This window comes from Gambusia affinis, linkage group LG11 (assembly GCF_019740435.1).
Source record: "Gambusia affinis linkage group LG11, SWU_Gaff_1.0, whole genome shotgun sequence".
NCBI lineage: Eukaryota > Metazoa > Chordata > Actinopteri > Cyprinodontiformes > Poeciliidae > Gambusia > Gambusia affinis.
The window spans coordinates 11,259,371-11,280,590 of record NC_057878.1 but is presented as its reverse complement, the minus strand read 5'-3'; the positions used below and the strand labels follow the sequence as shown (position 1 = coordinate 11,280,590).

General features: G+C 39.6%; 1 protein-coding gene across 1 annotated transcript; it reads right to left on the bottom strand.

The window, feature by feature from the left end:
- Positions 1 to 1,754: 1,754 nt before the first annotated feature.
- Positions 1,755 to 19,048, bottom strand: aff3 (AF4/FMR2 family, member 3). The gene is made up of 19 exons (XM_044130732.1): positions 18,847 to 19,048; positions 16,528 to 16,572; positions 13,186 to 13,260; positions 12,336 to 12,369; positions 12,194 to 12,251; positions 10,544 to 10,595; positions 10,363 to 10,397; positions 10,038 to 10,218; positions 5,184 to 7,208; positions 4,943 to 5,067; positions 4,304 to 4,478; positions 4,115 to 4,221; positions 3,932 to 3,995; positions 3,317 to 3,453; positions 3,165 to 3,236; positions 2,976 to 3,069; positions 2,835 to 2,884; positions 2,516 to 2,721; positions 1,755 to 2,415 (listed from the first exon to the last, which is right to left on the bottom strand). The coding sequence occupies exons 1-19, from the start codon at positions 18,916 to 18,918 to the stop codon at positions 2,294 to 2,296; spliced, it is 3,729 nt and encodes a 1,242-aa protein (XP_043986667.1). The 5' UTR covers positions 18,919 to 19,048; the 3' UTR covers positions 1,755 to 2,293.
- Positions 19,049 to 21,220: the final 2,172 nt, after the last annotated feature.

Sequence of the window (21,220 nt, the reverse complement as noted above, 5' to 3'; positions counted from 1 at the left end):
GTGTTATAGCGCCACTACGCGGACAATCGAAGAAATGTCATTCTGAATGTACCACGGTAGTTTATTGTGAATCTGAACACTTATAAACCACACAGTCCCGTTTCCGTAAAAGCAAATTGTCTGCTAAGAAGCTTACCGCGTGTTTATATTGTAGAAGCTGCTTGCTCTCAATCAGGCTGTGTGGTTGTTTTTGTTACTGCCTGTTTGTTACCCTAGCATCAGTCTTGTCAGGGATTTTTGTTGGATATATACCGTTTGATTTTGAGAGCTATTGCCCTGAGACCTACTATATAGTCCTGCATTGGTAACAATAACCTTGTGTTTCCTCTGAGGGAAAAAAAAATGAGCTCAACCCCCTGAGAGCTTGATTTGTTTTGGACACGTGGACTCTTGGCTGTCTCGGAGGGACTGACAACAGGAAATATGATGAAAATATAATCTTGTTTAGAACCAGCCCATTAAACGACAGCGTCATTCTTCAGTTATTAGATCACATTCAAGATGAAGCTTAACGCTGAATTCATGTAAATTAGACCTCGTATTCTAAAGAAAAGTCACGATGCTGTTTGATGCCATCCCAAAGACTCTTCTTATTGGATGATCTCTGTTGCTATGGCACCAGACATCTGATGCTGAGCACTTCGGTTCCTCTAACATGTTGGTGCAGTAGTGGTTTCTCATCTGAGCTCTGAGCAACTGGACTGAGTCACATGTCTGGTTGTGACACAGTCAGTGGATGTGTGTGCTTTTACACATAACCTGTTGACATCACATCCTTTGTCCTTTAAGATGTCCATTTTAGATTTAATTTGAAATAAGAAATAATACCCTTTAATGTTAAAAAGAAAAAAAAAACTTATACATACTAATATCAATCAGAAAATTGGCCTTTAGCTTGTGCATATATTAAATATTGTCCTGAAAGGGCTGAATTTAAATGCAACAATTCCTATTTTAATTAACTGACATTCTTTGGTAAAATTATATTGTTTTCTTTTCTAACACTCTTGTCCATCAGCTAAATTATATTGACCGCAATGTTATTTATACCAGCAATCAAAGAATCAAACATACTTTTTTGACAATGTATGCATACACCCCAAAATATATTTTTTGAAAACTTCCCTAAGCAATATGTACCACATTGATAAACTGTTTGTAATAATCAACAAACACCAGGCAAGAATAGTTCTAGTTGGTAAATTGACCACTTTTCATAGTAGATAAAGACTGAGATAATGGTCCACAATGACAAGGAGACTGTTTGAAAGAAGTTGAATTGATTCGTTTGAACCCAAGGACATTGTACAAAAAGTTAAGCATGGTGTTGGCAGCATTATGGGATGGGCTGGGACTGCTTAGTCAGTCAATAGTACAATTGAATTGCATTTAAAGTCTATGGAATAAATTTTAGATTTATTCTCAATTCAACAGCTTCTGCCAAGAAGTGTGGTCAAATATTCTAAAACTTGTCCAGGTGATACCGATAATAAGAATGTGGTTGAAGTAAAACTACTTAAAAGACAGAGAGACATTTACTGTGCATATGTGCGTATTTGAGCCTGTATGACTAATTTTGACCATGTGGATAAAATATATATACATAATTCAATACTCCAAAGTTTTTAATGCATTCAGGCAAATTAGAAGAAATCCAGATCGTGAATTTTGGACTAATTCTCTCATAAGATTCACAACAACAAAATATATTATTCATTCTCAGTTTATTTTTTTCTTACAAATAAGATGGTCTATCAAATATTGCACAGTAAAAAACAGCAGAAGTGAAAATATAAGACACTTTAAAGGAAAAATCGCTTAAAGAATTTCCCCTCTTTGAGAGGTGTACAAGGTCGATCAGTGTTTTTTTTTTTAACCATTTTCTCTTGTTGTGCACCCAGAGACAATCTTTGCTGAACAATAACAAAGTCTAAAACACAGATAATCTTCACTGTCCTTTGAGGTTCAGGGTTTATTTGGCAAAAAAAATTGAGACCTTAATTAGCTGCAGAACAGACAACTCTTCAGATGAATCCACCAACGAGGAAGAAAGTTGCAAAACTGGTCCTTTAGAAGGCTTTGCTCACATAATGCTGGTGTTTACATCCCAACGCTCAACAAGGGCAGCTTGTGGCTTAGTGAGATTTTATTTAAGTCCATTTTGACACACCACATTGGTTATCAGTGCTTTCCTCACAGCTGTTTGGAGATCTGCAGAGTCTTTTTTTTTTTACAGCAAAATTAAGCTTGAGGAGCAGCTTGGCCGGTTAAGGAGAAATCCTCTCTGTTGGAATCAGTTCAGTTTGGCACTAATGCGAATCCACTGAAGAGCCTGCCTGGTGTATTGAACAGCGTGAGCAATGCTACTGTGAAGAGTCAATGGCCCAGACAAAGTATTCAAGTAATTGAAGAATTCTGTAACAATAAAGACAAAATCAAATGTTTATCTACCTACATATACATATATATGTAGGTATATATATATAAAGGTAAATAAATATATACATATATTTACCTTTATTCTCCTTTGCGAGGTTGTCTGCCACCTCCCAGTACTCATAGCTGTACAGGACACTGTTGGTGATGTTCAGGTGGTTTGCTGCCATCTGGTGGATGCGCTGGGGTATGCTTATGAGCGACGCAGAGCTGCTGCCCCCATTTGAACCCCGTCTGTGGTGTTTTGCAGTGGGTGACAGTGAGGACGGGAGTCCTGTTGTAGCCCTGGGAGTGAAAAGACATGCGCAGCAGACCGATGCCAATCAGTATAATTTCAAAGGCCAACCCAGAGGAAGCCAAGACGATTAAACATGGAAGCCTAGTTATTATCCACTCACTTCCCAGTGTCCATCCAGCCAGGTGGCGTTGTAGGCACTTTGGGAGAACTCTATGATAAGACAAAAACAAACTGCATGCAGCCACATGTACCAACGGTTTACTATTCTACCAAGCAGTGATGTTTGTGTCATTAGATATACCTTGAAATAGTCAAGTAGCACTTTGGAGTACTTTAGTGCATGATCTTTTTTTAAGCGAAACATCTGCCAGTAAAGGAGGGCAAGGCATCTGAAACTGTAAATACAGACAGACCGCAAAACCGTTCTCAAAATGCTCATCCTTTGTCACAGTGACAGATGTGGTGTAAACAAAGAGGATGACAAACGCACCACAGCACTGCCAGCTGTTTGTCTTCCTGTCTCGCTCCAGGGCCAGAGTGACCCTTGAGCCTCATTGCGTATCTTAAAACACATAGGAAACAGTCAAGTTTTTTACCTTGAAATCACATTTGTTTTGGCAACCTTTAGTAGATGCAATTTACCGGATCAGCTCCACTGTCTCAGAATACATGGTGAAAGGAGACTTTGCCTCGAGTGGCCCCTCCTCCATCGCCTTTCCACATTCCATGAAGGACAGAGCTGCATCAATGTAGTTAACAGCTTTTCCTAGCTTGTCCACCTGAAAAAGACCAGTAACAAATGCAAATGAAGAAAATAACAACCAGCCATGTTCAAGAAGCATTCACTTATCCTTATCTATTAAAAGCGTTGCAAATTCAACATTATTTCTGTATTTGCAGGTTTTGTTTAAAATAAGACATAGATTATCAGGCTCTGACTTTAATCTAAAGGTAGATTATTTAATCTAGATTATTTAATCTACCTTTAGATTAAATAATCTAAAGGTAGATTTTGTTCCCCACTAACAATAAACAGACATTTCAAATAAAAGTTTGAAAAGCCACAATGATTGTTATGGTGATCCCTTTTGTTACTTTAACTTGCAAGCATTGCTGCTTTGAATGGCTGATTGAAACAACCATTAAACTCTTGCATATTTTTCTAGTAAAAAAAGAAAGTTTTTTTTTTTGTATTTATTTAAATTTATTGCATATCACAATCAAAATTTGGTATTGCACCAAATTTTAAAAACTCACCATTGCATCAGCACGGTGCTTCATCCGTTTAGCTTCATGTAAGTAGTATTCAGCATGGTGAGAACTATGAAAAAATTGAGCATACATAATTAAAACCTGATGGAGTTTTGTCACCAGTAAGTTGAACTTTCTCAGTTTTATATGTAATGTGAAAGCAGTGGGGAGGTTGATTTGAAGACTCACATTTCTTGGCTTGGTACGGATCCTCTGTGACTAGATGGTCCCCAGGTGGACTCGGGTGGTGGCTGATGCTGCCTTGATACTTTTACACACTCCACCTCAGTCTTAGGCTGTACAGAAAATGGCTAAATAAGTCCTAATGTTGCAAGGAGAAGAGCTGTCTAAACAAAAGTTTATGTGCCAAGATGTCACCTTTACATCTGCCTCTTTGCTCTTGTCTTTGCTCTTCTGTGCACGGGACTGCTGCTGTTCGGTAGTTGCCTTTGCTTTGGAGGTGGGCCTGGTGGGCTCAGGGCTCTGGGGCAGTGGAGACAAGGGAGACAAGGGAGACACTGGCCTCTTGCTGTCCAAGAACTCCTCCAGGTATCTTCAAGGAAACATATCCACAGATTCCTTTGAAACCCACAATTATACATAGCAAAAAACAGTAGAAAACTTATTCAAGGTGCAACTGGCAGATAAGTTTGATATTTGTATTTGTTCTGTGTACTTCTTCCATTTCTAATATCACCTGGGGCAACTTCCCAAATGCCCAATACCAAAAACCATCACTGCCTCTACTACCCTTAACACACAGTATAGGGTGCTAGTCCACATATTTGAACCCACCTGGGATGCTGAGAAAACTCAGTTTTACTCTCATCTGACTAAGGAACCTGCTTCCATTTAAAGCAGAGTTCAATGGACTCCCCACATTAATGGTTGTGCTGGACAGAAATGACTCTCTCCTGCCATGCGTCCAATAACCACTTGACATATAAATGGTTCAACGGCATGTAACGTAAACTAGAAGTGCCTAGAAATGTTTTTAATGGCGTAAGGTGTCATTACCCATTGTGCACCGTCTCAGTAATGATGTTCTCAGCTGGTAATGATGAAGGTTCTTTCTGCCTTGGTGCCTCGTTTAGATAAAGAAGACTCCTCTTGGTTTCTCTTTGAGCTATGCCATTCTCTAGCTGGTGCCAAAACAACAAAGAACAAGTAGACATAAAACATTTCTGTGTCATATTAATGTGTAGAAAATACTCTTGGTTTATTGTCTCAAGATAAAAGCGAAACATCTGTTTTCTACCTTGCGTTTCCTTTTGCCATCTGTAATGGAAGTCTCAGGATCATAAATGTGTTTCATAGCCTCTTTAGTTTTTTCCTTCATTAATGAAGATGATTTGGAAGGGGATAGTTTTTTACCAGTGGAATCTGTAGGACTGTCAGGGACTCTCTTGAGAAGACAGAGGTCTATCTGCACCACCAGATTTCTTAGCCCCCGTTGGGCAGTGGAAGGAGTTTTTTCCCCTCGTCCAAATGGGACTAGAGTGTAGAGCCTTTGCTTTGCCTCACTTTGCTGCCTCCTTTCACATGGATTATCTGAGCTGGGTCGTCTGGGGTGTACTGTCTTAGGCCTGGTAGTGTCAGGTCTGCTTGCAGCTTGGTTCCCTGTCTTGGTGACTCTCCTGTGAGAAGTGGACTCAGCTGAAACCTTGGTGATAGAGCCAAAACATTCAGATTCAGAGTCTGAGTTTGAGGCGGTTGTAGAAGAAGATGATGATGATGACGAGGATGAGGAGTTGAAGGATGGTCTCTGGGGAGGTGGGGAGTGTGTAGATAATAAGGGTGATTGGTCTCTGATTACTTCTCTTTTCTCCTCACATCTTCTCCCCTTTTTTGTCCTTCCTTGACAGTCAAACGTCTCTCTAAGGCAGTGTTGTTTGTCATTAGAAGACACCTGTCTGACCGCTTTCCATTCTTCCTTTGCCTGCACCCCCTTCCTCCTATTTTCTCCTCTTCCTGTGTTCTTTCTCCCACCTTGCTGTTCTGTTGCTCTTTCCTCCTCTTCCTCCTCTTCTTCTGGCGAACTTTGGATCCAGGGACGTCTTAGTAACTGCTCCTCCGCCAGCCTTCTGTCTTCCTTTCGTTCTAGCTTCCCTAGTTGTTGTTCATGATGATGTCTATCCTCCTTGCTTTCATGTATTCTCCTCTCTGCTTGGGTCAGACGAGGTTTTCTCTGATCTACTTCCTGTTCCTTAGACTGAGGTTTCCTTTGTGAAGGTTTGGCATGGTTTGGATGCGTGGGGTTTGAGTTTGTAGCTTCCCACAGCTTTGTCCAGTGTATAAGGTTAGAGAAGGGTCCAGAGGTTGACCGAGCAACAGAATTTCTAGTAGCTTTACTGGCAGATGTGGAATGAGTACTGGGAGCTGTGTTGGTTTCACAGCCAGTGTGCACTCCGTGCTTTGTTCTTTTGGGGCTTTGTTGTGAAGGTTGTTGAAATGGTGGCCGTGACGTGGGTTTGGATCGGTTGCCTTGAATTTGATCAAAGTATGTTGGATTTTTAGTTTTGGGGTTGTTGGAAACCTGTTTAGTTCTTGGATATGGAATAGACTTGTGTGTAGATTTTTGATTGGGATTTAGTTGGGAATTTAAGCCTCCAAAATCTTTCAACTTGCTTTGGTCCTGGACTTGGTCTTGTGTGTGATGAGTCTTAGGCTTGAGCTGATAAGAAGGTTGAAGATGACTGTTACTCGGGGGCTTACTCTTTAAACTGGTGCCAAGCAATGGTGCAATCCATGGTCTTACTTTAGTCCTGTGGGGGGTAGATGTTAGAATTGAAGGTGACTGGTTCTGGTTCTGAGCCCCATGGCAGTGAAAACCCCTTGATGGAGTGGGTAAAGTGGGACTAGGACTTCTTGAGAGATGTTTAGGTATAGGGCTTGGGCTTCGACTGGTCCTTGGGGTTCCACAAGGACTGGGGCAAACACTTAGAACTGGACTTGGAGGTGGGCTATGTCGCGGACTAGGGGTAGGACTTGGACAGGTGCTGGGGAATGGGCTGGGACTTGGGCAGTAGCTGTAACCGGGGCTGGGAGCTGGGCTGTTATCGTTACTGTAAGTGAACTGTGGACTTGGAATGGGGGTTTGGCTCGGGCTATACTCCTGATTGCTGTCCCATGACCTGGCTGGAGAGGGGGCTCTCTGACTTAGGGGAGAGGCCTCGGGTTCTGTAATAGCCTGAGGCAAATCTTGATCAGTTCTGGCAGATTTTTTCTTTGATCTTTTCAGCCATTTATCTAACTGCCACTGGGTAGTGGAAGGATGATCAATCTTAAGAAAACAAAAAAGAGAGAGACAAAAGGACACATGATTGTTTTATATAAATCTTTGATAATAATGAGGTTGGTGCACAAAGTGATGTTGAATCAAGAACCAAAGGTCCTGATTTGGATATTTCTTGCTAAAAGGAAACACATTCAAAACTCAGGCCAAATCCATACGAACCCAGATATTTTGCAAGACATTGATTTTCAACAACCTTTGCAGATCAAAGTTATGTTTTCGGTGACAAAAACCTATATTTAAAACTAACAAAACAAACAAAAACAAAAAAATCTAAAAGTTATTTTCAAAGTGGATATTTAAAAAATATCCATTGGTGGTGCTTTGCACTAGGTATCTGTACAACAACGAAGAGCCATATTTTACACCTGGACCTTCTGACTTTCTTTGCTTGAAACCACAATAGCAGTGTACTTGTTTTTAGGGTTTTATCAGATTCACTTTGTCTTGTTATGCTTCAAACATGGATAAATGAAAGAGAAAAGGGTAATAATTGGCGAAACAATACCCTGCTGTTTTGGTGATATCTTTAGCCTAGCAATGTTTAGCAAAGCTCGGAATCTTTAGAATTTTGAATTAGTTAATGTTGACTTTACTGCCATCTGCTGATAGAGCAGAAGTATTACCTCTGTTTTAATTTTATAAATGGTTTGCTACGCACGCAGAATCAACTTTTTTGAGCTGAAAATCATTCCATAATGTTATTCCTTCATCAAAAACATACCCGGAGTGTTGCTTTGAACCATTTGTGCATGTCTGAGAAATTTTTTAATTTACCATGCTAGTCATTCAGGGGTGCCTACTGGCTATATGCTTGCTCATACAATGCGCCACCTATTTACACAAAACTCCATCTTTCATCTAAAATTCCCAGTTAAGCTCCTGCCCCATAAAGCACCCCTCTCCCACCCAGCTCCTTCAGGCTAGTGGCAGCAGCAATCCACTGGGTGGAATTGCGTGTCAGATGAGCTTATCACTACAAACTACTTGTCAGTCCAACATTAAGAACAATTGTAAGTGGCATCACTGAGAAGCATTGTTGTGATGACCTCCAAAACGGGGAGTGTCAGAAAGGTTAGGAGATTCTTAAAGACAGAAGCCAATTTCAAGGCATGACGTGAATGAAGTAAAATGTCTTTCAACTTATTTTATATAAAGCATTTTCACAACAACTAAATGCAACATTTTTCCTTGAGTAGGATATGAAATGGCAAAAGATGCCTGAAAAACCATCTAATCTAGCATAAGCATAGCAATAAGTAAATTATAATTGGAGGAAAACTATCTGTTCAGAAATGTATCCAAAGTACCATATCAGGGTCTTAAACAGCTTGTGGAATCCCATTTAGCAACATGTTTCTGTACTTTCTTTTGATGTGTATTACATACACACTTAATAAATTTCCTTGACAAATTAATACATTCTTGATGTGGAAAAAATAAAACATTTAAGGTAATATTAAACTTCACAGATTTAGTACTTCAAATTATATTTTAGTGCCACAGGTGTGTAAATGTGCATTTTAAATTCTTTGATTTTTTTATGCACTTCTGTGATATTTATTGAAATATATTGAAATAATATTCGTAATAAACCAATGTGACTGTCACACAACTTTGAAAAAGTTGAAAAAAATATATATCTCAAGAAAAAATATATGGCGAATAGCAATTTAATCTTTTCTGGAAGTAAAGATAAACGTCCTGAACTATAATTAACAAATCCCAAGTATAATGTTTGTCTAAAAAACATAAAACAGAAATTTTGCTTCTTATCAGTAGCCTGTATATTACATGCACTCACAGATGCAGTGCACTCACTCTGTGCTTATATAATAACTACACTCCTGTTTAGTCATGTCAGCAAAAATTCCTTAATCTTACGTGTAAAACTGTTTTGAAAAGCATAAGACCTCTGAGGTAAACAAAAGTTTTTACTCTAATTAAAGAAACCAAGGAATACTCACGGCCTGAGAGCAAGCTTCTTTTTCTTTTACACGTTCACTTTTTCGGTCTAACCAGAAGAGCTAAATTAAACCTCCTTAAGTCAAACAGTGACCCCCCCACCCTCCACCTCTACCTCCACGTCCTCCCCTCATACCTCGGTCTCTTTTCAGAGAAGACACTGCATCTCTTGTACCGTCTCGACTGCCCTCCCTCCCTTTTTTTTTTTTTTTCTTGCTACCTGAAACTCTGGGTTTGCTGCTTCCATAACTGCTGCCCCCATTTTTTTTTTCTGAAGGAGACACTCAAACACTCCATCTAAATGAAAACCACATGGTGTACCCCCTCCACCCTACCTCACCCCAACAAACACCCTCCCTCAAACTCTGTAGGGGCCCAGAGTAGTATGTTCAGTAATACAGTCTGCAATGTCACACAGGGCCCTCTATTCATAATAGAGAAGCAGGTTTGCCCCTTCACTGCATACAGAGCACACATGTCAACCACCACAATGCCCTGCACCTCCAAACGCTCTGCACATAATCTCTTAGGTCCATAAAACGTATCTGCAATACAGTCTTCCGCGCACTTTGTTTAACACATGTAAGCATAAACCGAGTTTATGTAAGACTCACTGTTGACATGACAGTGAGGGGCTAATCTCCAAAGTTGCCCCTCAACCCCCCAGTTACAAGCATTCTTCATTGCTCTGTCCCTCCCCACACCTGCTGTGGACCGCATCGAGCGCCCTCACCCCTCACCTCACCCCATCTGTGGAGACTTCATCTTAAGGCACATAAACTCGGGAGGATATCTACATGAACTATTAAATAAATGAGCTGAATCAAATCGGGTGGCAGCTGTATTTCTTACCTCCTTGTTGCACAGTGGCCGCGTGCTTGCAGGCGACGGAGGATCTGGGTGAAGTTCTGGACTCGGGCTGCGGGAACGAAGGCTGCTGCTGCCCGACTCTGCAGAGGAGTCAGAGTCCGAGGAGTCTGAACTGGAATGTCTCACCCTCCTGCCATGTGTGTGCGCTCGCTGCGCCGACAGGCTGTCAGTCAAACCGGGTACAAACATCAGAGACGGCTCAACGGAGGCACCGAGCCAAGTGGAGCGGTGTTACACATGCAGTAAAACTGATTCCTGAAACCAAAATACCAATAGAGATCATTGAAAGAGAAATCAGTGGGAGTACCTGTGTCTGTCCCAGGAAGCTGACTCATGAATGGCCTTTGGGGACACAAAAACAGAAATTGATCATCCACTGCAGCAGTATAAAAAAATAAAAGAAAAGAAACTAGCAGAAGAATTGCAACTATCAGGGTTAAAAGCATTTTAGATGTGCTTGAAGACTAAAAAGGCTGAGATAAACCTACCCTCTGAGTGTCATCTTCATCACTACTTATCTTCAGGTCATCAGCAAGCATTCTGCGAATGTACATTCAGAAACCTGAGCTGTTTAGCTTTTAAAACTCCATAAAACACTGCAGTGAACTCATGTGAGGAAATTTTCTTTATAAAAAAAACAAAAATATACATATAATAAAAGCTAATGGGACATAAACTGGGATGATTTTACTTGTATGAAACAGCCTAACTAATGTTGCCCTCCACCCTTATTATCCCTCCTGGTATAGGTGGCACATCTTTGCATGATCTCAGGATCAGATTCATGTTTGTTCTCTTATGTTTTCTTATCAGCCATGAGGTGAAAAATGTGAGGTCTAATATAAGAAACAAAGAATGTGGATCTTATGACTACTGAACCTTTTCTGTGTTTATTTGGCTGTATCCTTTGCATCATTATCCTGTTGAAATACCAACTGGTGACTCATTTATAGTTTTCTGGCAGAAATCATCACTTTTCTTAAATTCCCTGATAATTTAAAGAGTCTGTGGTTCCATGCACTCTAACAAGATTTAATAATGTTTTGGAAGACAAACAAATTCACAGCATCACAGATTATCCCAAAACAGAGGGAGAGCTGCTTCTTCATATGGTGGTCACGTGTTTCACAACACCAAAGTCACTTTGTTGGTCTCTTCTGAAATCAAATATTTTCATTATTATTTAAACTGGTTGACATCTTGAGCAACAGGGTTCCTACACATGCTTCACATGCTGATATTGTAAAAATGAACTTACAATCATTTTAGAATATAAAATACAATGACTTTATGACTGATATTTCAGCAGTTGGCAGGTTTAAATAAGGAAGGAAGAAAAGAAGAAGAAAAAAGACAAAAAGAAACAAAAACAAAAATGTATATTTTGTCTGAAAATACAAATATTTTATTCTGTTTTTTTCTTCTCAAAGTAATTCCTAAATACAAAAAGCTAAATGTAAGCTCCATACTTTTTCAAAGTGCATTGAAAATAAATTTTAAATTTAAAATTTCAATTACAAACAATAGGTCTGTTTAAAACCAGCAGGCAATGGCATGCCAATAAATGTGGAAGTTGCTGTCTACCACAAGATTTTAGCGAATATTTTTCAAATGTGGGTTTATAATTCATTACAGACTAAAAGACAAAAGACTAAGCAGAGCATCTTGTAATAATCTCTTGAACATAAATAAGGCTTAAATAAGCAAATAATGTCAATGAGTGACATCTTAAGGGGGGGAAAAAAAATCAGTTTCATAACAAAGCTTGTAAAATAATGTGAGGCTTGCAGTTGGCTCCCACCCCCTGAACATGTGTTTCAGATTAAAAGCAGGATGTAAAAAGTTAACAAACAGGAGCACATCGGTCTTCACTGACAACTTTCAGGAATGTAAAGTAACCCTTGACCCAAACTGCTGCCTGAAACACCGTTTGCCTGCTTAACGTAATGTATCCAATTTCACATGTGTTCTTCCCTCTTGATCAATTTGCCTGGTAGCTGTTCGAATGATAAAGATCATAAATTCGTTTTAAAGAGGTTACACAGACAAACAAATCAAATGAGTGGCCATTCCTGCATGTGCCACAGGTTTACGGGACGTGACCCGAGCCGGATCACGTTTCTTCAAGCCCGACTTACGATTTGTGAGGTGCCACGTAAGGATGACGAGCCATTCGCTGTTGAGTGTCCCCACGGCCTGACAACAAAGAGAGAAAGCATTAACAGAGATCTGCTTGGGAATCACACAAAGACGCAAATTTGTCAGTCAGTAAATTCATACTTTGCCTTTGTTGGGTGGCTGGATGCCTTGCATCCTGGGGAAAAAAGTAAAAATAAAAAAATATAATATTCATCTCTAAAACAAAATTGTATTAATACAATAGAACCTCTGCTTATCTGCAGGTATATTCTGAGAACGTCACAGAACAAACGTGAGGTGTAGGCTTGTGGGATTTTAATTTTGTTTTTTAAACTGGAACACTTGCTCATTTGTTAACACAGTGTTACTAAATATGGAGGACTCAAGTAAATTGTTCATTTCACATCTGTAGTTAAGTGGCCACTTCCCTACACTCCAGACGTGTGTCCTGTTTGGTACATTGAAGAGTCAAAATGGCTTTCTATTCTGTAAAGCTGAAGTCAGAGGCTTACATGGAGTGATCACAATCAGTAATATCAGAACAATGGTGGACATTTAACCATCCATGTTATCAGGAATAGTGGACCTGATTTAAACTGGTTAGTCTCTTGAGCATTGCCCAGAAGGTTGATTTTACTCTATTTCTTTCAAAAAACAGTTTAAATGTTTGCTTGAGATGATTGTCTCTCTAAGTCCAAACATCTGACAGAAAGTGTCACCCATAAGTGGAAGGAAACTGGTTGGTGTTCAAATAAATCCCACAAAACCAGCCAGGCTAAAGCCTTTCATAAACAGGAAGCTGATAAAGACCCAAACAGATCCAAGACGTAATAATTTAACCAAGTTTCCTCTAAGCTCATTAAAACAATGAGCTTAAAATGTTTTCATTTCCTCCCCTGCTTAAAAAAAAATATATATTTTAACAAACCAAACCTCATAAAACCACATGTAGTTGCCTTTTAATTAGACAAACAGAGAAACACACATGCACCTTAGGATTGTAGAGGATTCGCTGGGTCTGGTCCCCCCCCAAGGCTTGCTGGGAAGGCCAGGACTGAGTCATGTCCTGGTCACAAAAATAGGAGTGAGGTTAAAGGGGACTAGGGAATCATAACAAAGGAAAGCACACTGAACATAGGGACAACTTTCTTCTCCCTTTCACATGCACACACAGAATAGATCGACATCTGAGTCTCATTCATGGCCCTGCTCCTCCCCTGATGATTCTTGATGGAGACAAGTGTTCACTTTAGGGTTGAGTTCATGTTAAAAGATGTGAATTACATGCTTGAAGTGGTTATGATCAGTGACTATGCGAAAAAAGAAAAAAAGGAAACCCCTCATGCTGCGAGCACCTGTTCATGTAGCTCAGTTTCTGGAAACATAAACTAGTCACAAACCGATGGGTAAAAGCTGTTTCTTATAAGCATGAAAGAAGGTCAAATCAGTCTATATTTATTAAGAAGGATGAAGGTATTGCAGGACAATAGCATACGTGGACTTTTAAAAGTATTCACTCCCAAACCTGTGAGCCACCATGCACAATTTATGCAAAACATTTCAGTTAGAAATGATCAGCTTTAAGAGCAACATTCAGAGATTCAAGACTCTCGCAAGCCGCTTACAGCAGCAGACAGTTTGACAAAAATAAAGGAAGGGAATTCACTCTGCAGATTTGAACTATTTTAGAGAGTGAGAGGGGGAACTCACTCTTAAAATCATCCCCTCTGCAGCGGTGCATTGAGACAGGAAACACATCTGGTATCTGCGCACAGTATTTTTTTTGTGAAGAGGTATGTCAACCGTTTATAACCACATAAAAGGGGTTTATTTGTGACAGAGCTCACTCACAAAACAAGGAAAACAATGCTTATTGGTTGAGGCATTTTGAATGCAAACATATGGCTTCAATCAGAAGAATTGCTTGTATTTAATCGCAGCCCACACACACATATATAAATTTATATATCCACATATGTAGATATATATAGTGGAATTTGCTACCACACAACGACCACACAAAACATTAGCGACTAATTTTGTGCTACTCGCTCATTTTTTAAAAATTTCATTTTAAACCTTTTATTTATTTTTCTTTTGATTTTTGGGACTTTGGTTTTGGTTTGTTTTATTAGGGAAATTTTCACTCTGCTTTCTGTGCTCAGTTTATTCATAAGTTTTAAGATTCCTTCTGCTTTTGTTTCTGCAGTTTATAAGCATTTTTTGTGTTTTTATGATGTGCAGCGCCTTGATCTGCCTTGTTGCTGAAATGTGCTACACAAATAAACTTGATTGATCAATTGATTGATTTATTTTCTGCTCTACACTGCAGTTTCTACAATTATTCTCTGTAGATACTCCTGTTTTATTTCGAAAACCTTGTTGCTTCTGTCTCTTTGTCACCTTTTTGGTAGGGATCTCAGTTATTTCTTATGATGGTTGGTTTGTATACTTCTCTGGTCTCTGTTTCCTTGTTTACCTAGTTTACTGAATACCAGATCTCTCAGTCAGTTTCTCCCAGTTCTTCAGTTCCTTGTTGTCTCTTACAGCTAAAAGGCAGCTGTAAGAGGGACATGTTGCTATTAATCAATGACTTGTTCCTAGATCAGCAATCACCTCTCCAGCCTAAATCTCTCCTCAGGTAGCATGCGTTTGTCAGAGCCTCACATTGTGACACCGGCCTGTCCCCTTGTGGTTCTACTGCTTTTTTTATATATGCTTTTTTGTGACTCAGGGTTTTAAATTTTCACCATTTAATTTGTAAAGAAGTGTCCTTTCACCTGCTTGGCTCCTCTTTGCATTTGGGTTTTTCCACTTCACCATTATATTGCATGTTTTTCCAATGAAACAATCTGTTCAATTAAATTAGAAGGGCATACAAATAGGCTCAGTTTGGGAATTTTTCCCAAGCAGTCAAAACATTTCTTCAACTCCAAGGGGAGTTTGAAGTGAGGGCATTGGAGACCTGAAATATCCTCAGTATTCGGTGAACCTGGCCAATTTCTCAGTCTCCTCTCCCCCTCTCTACTCTTAACAATTTACCCCTGAGGGGGAGTGTTTCCTCTCTGTGCTCATCCTTTTCACTTCATTATCTCCCCTTCCTCAGTCACCAAGGACACAGTACCAACCCTCGTCTCTTTCCTCCTCCAACAACAACAACGTATCCCAGGTGGAACATCATGTGTTGCCATCTTCCTGCTCTTTCCCACCCCATTCTCTCCGTTTACGATGGTATCTTTGCCATTTATTCTCTTAAGTTCATTCAAGCAGAGGGAGAGAGAAACGTACAGGTGTACCTCAATAAATTGCAGCTAATGTTATATGTATTTATCACTCTCGAGGTAATGTTTCTAAAGCATGCAAAAACATTGTTATTAGGGTTAGTGAAAACAAAAAATTCAGTTTGTCATATAAAACCCAGAAATTCAGAAATTTTACAGGCTGTAAAATCAAGGGGAAGACTGCTGGCTTGTGAAAGTTGTCCTTCAGACAGTTACTGAAACCTGCCAATATGATCCATATCAATGGAGAGTTGGAGAAGATTCAGAAATCACGGACTGAAGCTGGAGTCAGGGTTTTACGAGCTACAACAGAAAGACGTACCCAAGGTATGGGCTACAAATGTGGCACTCGTTGAGTTAAGCCACTCTTAAACTAAAAACGAGGGATGCAGTCTGGCTGGGCCACGAGGAAAAAGAACAGGACTGTTGCGTAGTGGTCCTTTGTCATTTTTTCAGGTGAAAATAAATCTAGCATTTAATTTATGACTCTAGGTTCAGGAGTGGAGAGGCTCAGAATCAATTGGACATATTGTAAATTGACAGAATTTTGAATGATATTCTAGTTTATTGTGATGTACCTCTATTTGTGAAAAGAAACCTATGGCAGTTTTAATATAAGTTTAAAAGAAATAAATGAGACTCATTTAATTGATCATCTACAGAGAATAGTCACTTTTTATGTTATTGAAATTAATTTATTGTTATTTGTCACTATGCATATGTACAATAAGATTAAAGATCATAGCGCATCTGTAAAATGAATGAGTAGAAACATTAGTTTCTCAGATCTCAGCTAAAGGAAAATTCAGTAGATTAACTGATGCATAAAATCATGATAAGTTGCTGCTTGGGTTTCCTCCTCTAAGCAGCTAGGTCGTCCGTTGAGGCAATTTTCAAATGACTGAACGTTTGCGACATTAAAAACGAATGCAAGCGAGGGAACTCGCGAAGCGCAAAATAAACTTCAAATATGACCTGATTCATTTAGAGACAAAACTGCTGTCATTATAAAACTAATTGTTCATATTATATGTTACTCATTTGCTCCTTACCTCGAGAATATCTTTGGCACAGCACTTGTGTTGGCTTCTTTTTCCCTGCACAAACCAAAGAGTGGAGAACTTTTTTTTAAAGGAGCAGTGTACCTTAAAAAAAAAATTAAAGACAGACACTGATGGTGACAGGTAGCCTTGTGAACCACAGAGTAACTTTAGATGCAAATTTCAAACGCAGAACACATTAACGCATGACATGCTGATCAACAAACAGAGAGTATATCAGACACAATAGATGGAAAAGCTGATCAGTTATTATCAATCAGTTGCTCACCATCTGATCTTGAAAAAGCTATCACCCAGACAGTCATAAAAACCCTTTACCTTCGCGCCTTTTTTATCTGCTACATTCAAAACCCACTGTAACACTTTACTGTAACTCTAACACCTTCACACACACACACACACACACACACACACACACGCCTACACGCATTCACACACAGTAACTGTGAGTCTCTCTGAACCTCGTCGATGACTCATATCTTAGTAATCACAGCTGCAGGATAATCAGCCGGATACTGACACTGAGCAAAGCTACTTTCGGTTTCAACATCCAACATCAGATGGTAAAATCCCTTTCTAAGCAATGAAACTCACAGGTGAGGCTCAGAGAAAAACGCAAGAATCATACTGTACAAACATGTTACTGTAATCACTGCCAATCTGCGTTACTACAGCAGGTTTACGCTAATCAACAAATAATGCTTTCCCCTTTTTCTTGTAGAAATTTTGAGTCTTTTTATTTTTGACATGATCCACATCTAGAGCTTCATAAAGCTCTTTGGAGTCTTTGAACTTGAAAAAGCCTGATACAAATAGTTCTTTAATATTTACCATCTACTGTCATACATGCACCAGTTAGATGAGTGTTTGACTGCTCAAAGTTTTTGACTAGAATGTACTGTTCACAACTATTGAACATTTTCATATTCTGTCACATTTCTGTTTTTATTATTATTATTATTATTTACATTTTGTGCGACCAACACAAAGTGGAATGTTGCGTTCATCTGTAGTCATTCTCGTTTACTTTGTCCAGCGCAACCATTTTCTTTCAGAAGTCACCTAGTTGGTAAATGGAGTCCGCCTGTTTGTGGTTTAATGTCAGCATAAATCAGGCTGTTTAGTGAAGACAGTGAAGGCTTGTTAGAGACAATTAGTGGACAAACATCACCGTCAGGACCAAACAAACCACATAAATCCAAAAACACATAAATCCACATCTCCAACGTGAGAATGTGTTACTTTTCCAACAATTAGTTGTGTGCTCTATAAATCTGGGCTTTATGAATGAGCGCCACAAAGTAAACCAGAAGTCATTAGCAGAAAACATACGGAAGAAAGTGCCATGAATGAATAAGATAAAAATGTAGCCTTATGGCTTATGTAAAAATTCTGCATGGAGAAAAATTAATACTACCACAATAGGCCCACCCTAGTGGTGAAACCTGGCGGTGGTCACATCATGCTGTGGGAATGCATTTCTTGGTGTTCCTGTAAAGCACCAAAACCTGGAGACTGAAAACAAATGGTGCCGTAGTTTCAACATTTTAATTGGTAAAGAATGGAAAGTGATATATAACTTTCCCTAGACTCAGTTCTGCACTATGTTTCTCTCTCAACTTAACTTCCAATAAAATACACTATGGTTAAGCTATAAGAGTTACGGAAGCTTATGCAATTTACTTTATGTATGTTATCTAACTATCCAAATTTTGGAGCATTTTTGGTCCTTAGGCACTAATTATAACACATAATTACAGACAGTCCAGATTTCAGCTTCCTGTGGTTCTGCACACTAAATAAAATGTTGTCCCTCTTCACATTTCTCTTAGTTTTAGCCTCATTAACATACGAAACATTCACTGGCACAAGAGCTGCAGGCTACAACTCTGGTGCAATACCCAAGTGCGTTAACCTCCATACCCCCAGGACCCAAACAAACCACAACCCATCATAACACCTGCAACAATACAGACAACACCAACTGTTGCATTCTTAAAGTATTTCCAATTACTAAAGTTATGCTTATTAATTGCAGCATCACAATCTCAGATTTAAAGTAATACATCTACTAAAGCAGAAAATGTTAAACCTTATAAGCTAATTGCGTATATTAGGTGAACAAGTTTATTAAGTCATCTTTCCTGCATCTCTTCACTAAATTTAAACGAACTCAAATTTCGAGGATTCGGGTGAAGCTGGTTCCGCCCATTTAAAGTCCAACTACTGAAGCATACTCCACATTTAAGAAGTTCACACAGACCATATTTAATGCAACTTGTCTCTATCAGCTTCATTCCGGGCTCTCACCTGAGAATATGTGTATCGGAGCAAAGGGCAGACAATGGAAAGTTTCCCTTTGCCACCGAGGACAGTAGGCATGGTTCCTGGATGTTCAGTGTCCTCCTCCGGTGTCCATATCAGTGAGGACGCGCGTCAGTGACCTGACTTCGCACGCCGGGCTTTTCTCTCTCTCTCTCTCTTTCTGTATCTCTCTCTCTCTCTGTATCTCTGTATCTCTGTATCTCTCTCTCTCTCTCTCTCTCTCTCTCTCTCTCTCTCTCTGTCTCTCTCTCCCTCCCTCCGTGTCCGTGGGCGCTCCTTCCCCTCCATGCGACTGACTGACAAGGACTGGGGATGTAGGCGGGTCGGGGACGTCACAGATGACGGAGCATTACGCGAGGGGATCACGACTCGCTGGCTGTAGGCATCGCCGGTGCTTAACTGTCAGTGAACGGTGAGGATATCACGGCAGGCATACCGATGATATAAAGATGATTTATTAGACGTACAGTTTCACCCTTGAGGTCTACTGAGATGATGTCTTTTAGGGTTATGAGGATACAGAAAGTTGTAAAACAAACAAACAAACAAAAAAGCAGCAGCAACAACAAACAAACAAAAAACATTCCCCAAGTTGAGATTTACTGATTAGCCTTTTGTCAGTGACAAAATACAAAAAACCCTGCTATTATGTTTCTGTCCTGACACTGACACACATAAATATTTTTTTACATTTCAAAGCAAGGTGATCTGATCCGATGCAATGTCCTGAAAAATCAAGCCCAAATTTGTTACATAAAGTAATAAATTTGTTCATGCTGCGTGAGATGTTCAGAACTTTGGATGATTGATTTGAACTTCTCCATAACTTTCTCGACCTGCCTGCTGTGTTCCTTTAATCTTTATGATTCTCTAATAAACCTCTATTCCCTTAAAGCTGAAATTATACTGAGATTTAACTGCACACATGCAGGCTTCTTAAAGAGAACGTTCGCATTGAATTTTATTTAAGGATATCGGGATAAAGAGGTCTAAACAGAATTGCAAGGCACACTTTTAAGAAAAATAACAGTCTTTCACATTAGCAGGTAAAACATTGTTCTAATTATATGTTTGCTTTTAATCAAACTTAAAAGATGTGAAACAATTATTCCACATCTCAGTGCAACAATTGTTCTTTTAATCATACTAAGGAGTGCCTACACTGTCACAAAATGCATTTAAAAAATTGCTCAAGACTTAAGATGTGGTTTATCTTATCAGAAAATGCAGATGTGATCATCTCTCTTCCAGACATCTTGTCATTGCTTCATGTCTGGCCCATCAGTTACTCTGCTAAATGCAGTCAGGCCTGTGAAGCGGCTCGGAGCTGTGCAGGCTTTAATTTGTCATCTTAAAATGCGAGCTGTCTCCCTGAGTCAGACGTGATGCAAGAGAAGAGAGAGAGAGAGAGAAGCAAAGTCTTATGGCGACTGATACATTAGAGCTTTGATTTACGAATATTGGCTGACACCTTTATATTTCTTACTGATTAAACCTTGAATTTGGTTATGGCTGCAGCTAACAGAGGGTTCAGTCAGAGCCATCATCCTCCTCCACACGGTAGCACCCCTGGTTACAGACCCATGGTGACAGAACCTCACAGGCCTGGCAGCATCCCTCGACACCGCCTGCTTCAAACATATAGCCTCGGGAGTCATCACTCCTACCAGCACTCGCGTTTCTTTTTGTTCTTTCGTACACATATGCTGAAATGTTAAACAGGGAAGAGAGCTCCATTGTGTCTGGGTTAAGATTGAACTGTGTAACTCAGATTTGGTTTTCTTTACAGATCCAGGAATGCAGATTTTGGCCTAAATAGACAACAATGGTCCATTTTCTAGCAGAGCATCTGTTATAAGGAGCTTATACCCCTAAAATTAGCACAGTAGTTTAAATCTATAGGAAACAGTTAGCTGATTACCAGACACCTATTACTATAAGAATCTGATCAACAGTATGCATCTCACAAGATGATAAATGCTGATGTAGTTTCGCATGAGCCACAGGTAGTGATGACTCTCTACAGGCGCCTGGCTGCCCTCAGATCTGTAGAGTGGCTCGGATGAGTTTGTCAACCTGTCAGCAGTCAGTGGACACACGAAGCACAACGAGAGCTCCATCTAGTGGCCATTGTGAGAAGAAACACTTTTCGCTGCACAGGCAGGAAACGGATCTTAGGAGGGGCGATGAATCGCTTTCTGACACACAAATCACACAATTGTGAAATAAACTGCAGTGTGTATGTTTTTTTTTTCTTAAGCTGTTTTCCTACTTCAGGAGATTTAATCTGTTCCCATAAAAAACACACAATCACATTTTATTTGGATAGCACCTTTCAGCAACAAGGCATTTCAAAGTG

Coding starts and splice junctions, on each gene's coding strand:
- aff3 (XM_044130732.1), bottom strand. CDS start 18,918: ATGCCTACTGTCCTCGGTGGCAAAGGGAAACTTTCCATTGTCTGCCCT. Junction 12,370..13,185: donor GAATCCTCTACAATCCTAAG/GTGCATGTGTGT, acceptor TTTTTTCCCCAG/GATGCAAGGCATCCAGCCAC. Junction 4,479..4,942: donor ACTGAGACGGTGCACAATGG/GTAATGACACCT, acceptor GTTTCCTTGAAG/ATACCTGGAGGAGTTCTTGG.